Here is a 2,774-nt window from a genome sequence, read left to right on the forward strand (position 1 = left end):
TGCCTTGTTGACGGTTGTGCTCATTCATTAAAGGAGTGCCATGCAGGGTCACTGGACCCTCACCTGAGTATCCAGCCACTCTTCCCAGCCAACTAGTCCAGCCTTGGAAGACAAAAGAAAAATGAGGGAGAACCCAATAGAAGGATGTTTTTGGAAGCCCTTGTAAAGAAATGCCAATGGACTTTCATATGAACAATTGAAAATGGCCCTGTTCTGACTTTTTCTAGTTCCCTACAAGTCTAAAGCTTGTAATGCAAAAAAAAAAAAAAAAAAATTTTCTGGTTTTAAAAAATTTTACAAAAATGAACGTCCAGTTCCTCGTGCATGTATTCATTCTATTACTTTCTGTTTTCACTGCTTCAGAAAAGGTTTTCAGTAGGCTCATAGAGAGATGTGTCTTCTGGCTGGGCGTGGTGGTGCACACCTTTAATCCCAGCCATCAGGAGGCAGAAGCAAGCAGATCTCAGTGAGAGTTCCAGGACAGCTGGGGCTACAGGGAGACCCTGTCTCAGAAAGACAAAATTTTTTTTTATTTATTATTTTTATTTTATGTGCCTGAGTGTTTTGCCTGAAGGTAGGTAAGTGCACCCATGTCATGCAATACTTGTGGAGGTCAGAAGAGAGTGTCATATCCCCAGGAACAGGAGTTATGGACAGTTGTTAGCTGCTATGTGGGTGCTGGGAATCGAACCTGGGTTCTCTGCAAGAGCAGCCAGTGCTGTTAACTGCTGAAGTCCCAGATTATACATTTTTTAAAGGATCAAATAATATTATTGCTTCAAAGTCTGCACAATTAAACTTTCATTCCAATATAATGCATGTGCCCCCCTCTCCCTGTGCTCCCTTGTCCACTTTCTCTGGTAAGGTGTTGTTAGTAGCTAAGGCTACCCTGGCCTGGAACTTGGTATGTAGCGTAGATTGGCTTCAAACTTGTAATCCTTCTCCTTCAGCCTCCATAGTTCTGGGATTAGAGGCACATGCCATACTTGGATTCTTAATGTCTCTTAAGTAATTTTAAAAATTGTGAGAATTTATTTTAGAATGATATTGCTTCTTATTAAATTCTCATAGATTTTTTTTTGTTGTTGTTGTTACTGTTGTTTGAGACAGGGTCTCCCTGTAGCCCCAGCTAGCCTGAAACTCGCTGTGTAGATCAGGTTGTCCTCCATCTCACAGAGATCTGCTGGCCTCTACCGCCAGAATGCTAGGATTAAAGACGTGCAGCACTATGCCTGGCTTCGAAATTTTACAGATTTTTAAAAAACTTGGTACTTGAAATACATGAAGAGATTTTTAAAAATTAACTCATTTTTTATTGATTGATTTTTTTTGTGTATTTCATACAAAACATCCCAAACAATCATATTCATCTTCTTACCTGTATCTCAAATGTTAGCCTCCCATAGCCTGCCCCCCGCCACTGGAGGCCATATACTCTGTCATCCCTGTTACTGTCCACTGCGTTGTCAGTGCCCCTGCTCTTCCCCAGTTAGTCCATCCATTGAATTGAGTCAGTCTATCTAGAGTTCCTTGTTTTAGGAAGATCACCTCTTCCTCTTCTAGCAGCAATCAGTTGCCAATATTCCTTAGATAAGATTGGGGTCTGCTGTTCATTTTCCCATTTCTATGCTGGGTTACTGTCTGGGAGTCTCTTGGGCCACCCTGGCCAACAACTCAAAAGAAGGTATCACCTGTCTGGCATTGTTTCTTGTTATGTAGCCTTTAGCTATACATATGGACTCTTAAAGAATTAGATTTTTATATTGCAAATATAGTAAATATTTAGTCATGTGAATCTCTCTTATGAATTCTGATCATTTAAATACTTAGGCATTGTATAAGATAAGCACTGGAATACCAGTGTGGAGGTTGATGCAGTCTCTAAGATTATGCAATGATATTGTTAATTTATTTGGCTGCTGGGCCTTATACATATCATTAGGCTCCTAATTTCCTGGAGCCAGTGCCACATCTTGCAAGTTAGCTTGAGCAACAAGGTTCCCTTCCATCTTGGATACTGTTTGAAGATTACTTGAAGATTGTCTGCTGGGTTTGTGGTACCTGTGCTGAAGGATGCCCATTACTACTGGGATTCAAATACCATAGTTTGCAGGCCTACGCTGGTTATCAGAAGACTGACCACACAACATGTGAATGGAAACTTGACAATGAAGTTTAGCCACTACGTTCTGGCATAGGAAAAACAACTGCTTGTGTTGATAAAGTGTAGGAAGATCTGGAGAGGTTCCTCCAGTACAGAAGAAGTAAGGGTGGATAGAAGATGAGACACTTGCTCTGGGTTTTGAATGGAAGGGTGTACCTGATCATTGTGGAGAAAGAAGCCAAGGAGGTAGGAGAAGCCCAGCATGGTCTCCCGGTGCATGCCGTTGTGCAAGTCATTTTTCAGGAGTTTCTCCTCCAGGACCACGTGGTACCGGAGTAAATCTTCTTCCTGTGCCACACGTACAAGGCAAAGTCAGGCAATAAATCAGCTAGTCATCCATGCTCCATTCCACTGTGCTAACACCGTGGGCTTAGAAAGAGGAGGGGCAGCTTGTCTAAGTGCAAGACATCAAGCACAAAAGTTGAGTTGTGACTGTGAGAAATTTCTAGCTAGGATGGCCAAGGACAGCTAGATAGGGGATATGAAAGTGGCAAGTTGATTTTTAAAATGATTTTTTGATGTCACAAAAATTTTGGCTCCAAAATTCAACATAAAATAAGCATTAGCAATCAGTATTATAAAATTATATATTTCTGCATAAAATATAAAA

At 41.0% G+C, this 2,774-nt stretch overlaps 1 protein-coding gene across 1 annotated transcript in view; it reads right to left on the reverse strand.

Annotated features, from left to right (window-relative positions):
• The window catches only part of Stab2 (stabilin 2), a 162,229-nt gene that overhangs the window by 73,700 nt on the left and 85,755 nt on the right, over window positions 1–2,774 (reverse strand). The window contains 1 exon segment of the mRNA XM_029568320.1: window positions 2,321–2,452. Coding sequence (XP_029424180.1) covers window positions 2,321–2,452 — 132 coding nt within the window.

This window comes from Nannospalax galili, unplaced genomic scaffold (genome assembly GCF_000622305.1).
Source record: "Nannospalax galili isolate Female #2095 unplaced genomic scaffold, S.galili_v1.0 scaffold39, whole genome shotgun sequence".
Taxonomy (NCBI): Eukaryota; Metazoa; Chordata; class Mammalia; order Rodentia; family Spalacidae; genus Nannospalax; species Nannospalax galili.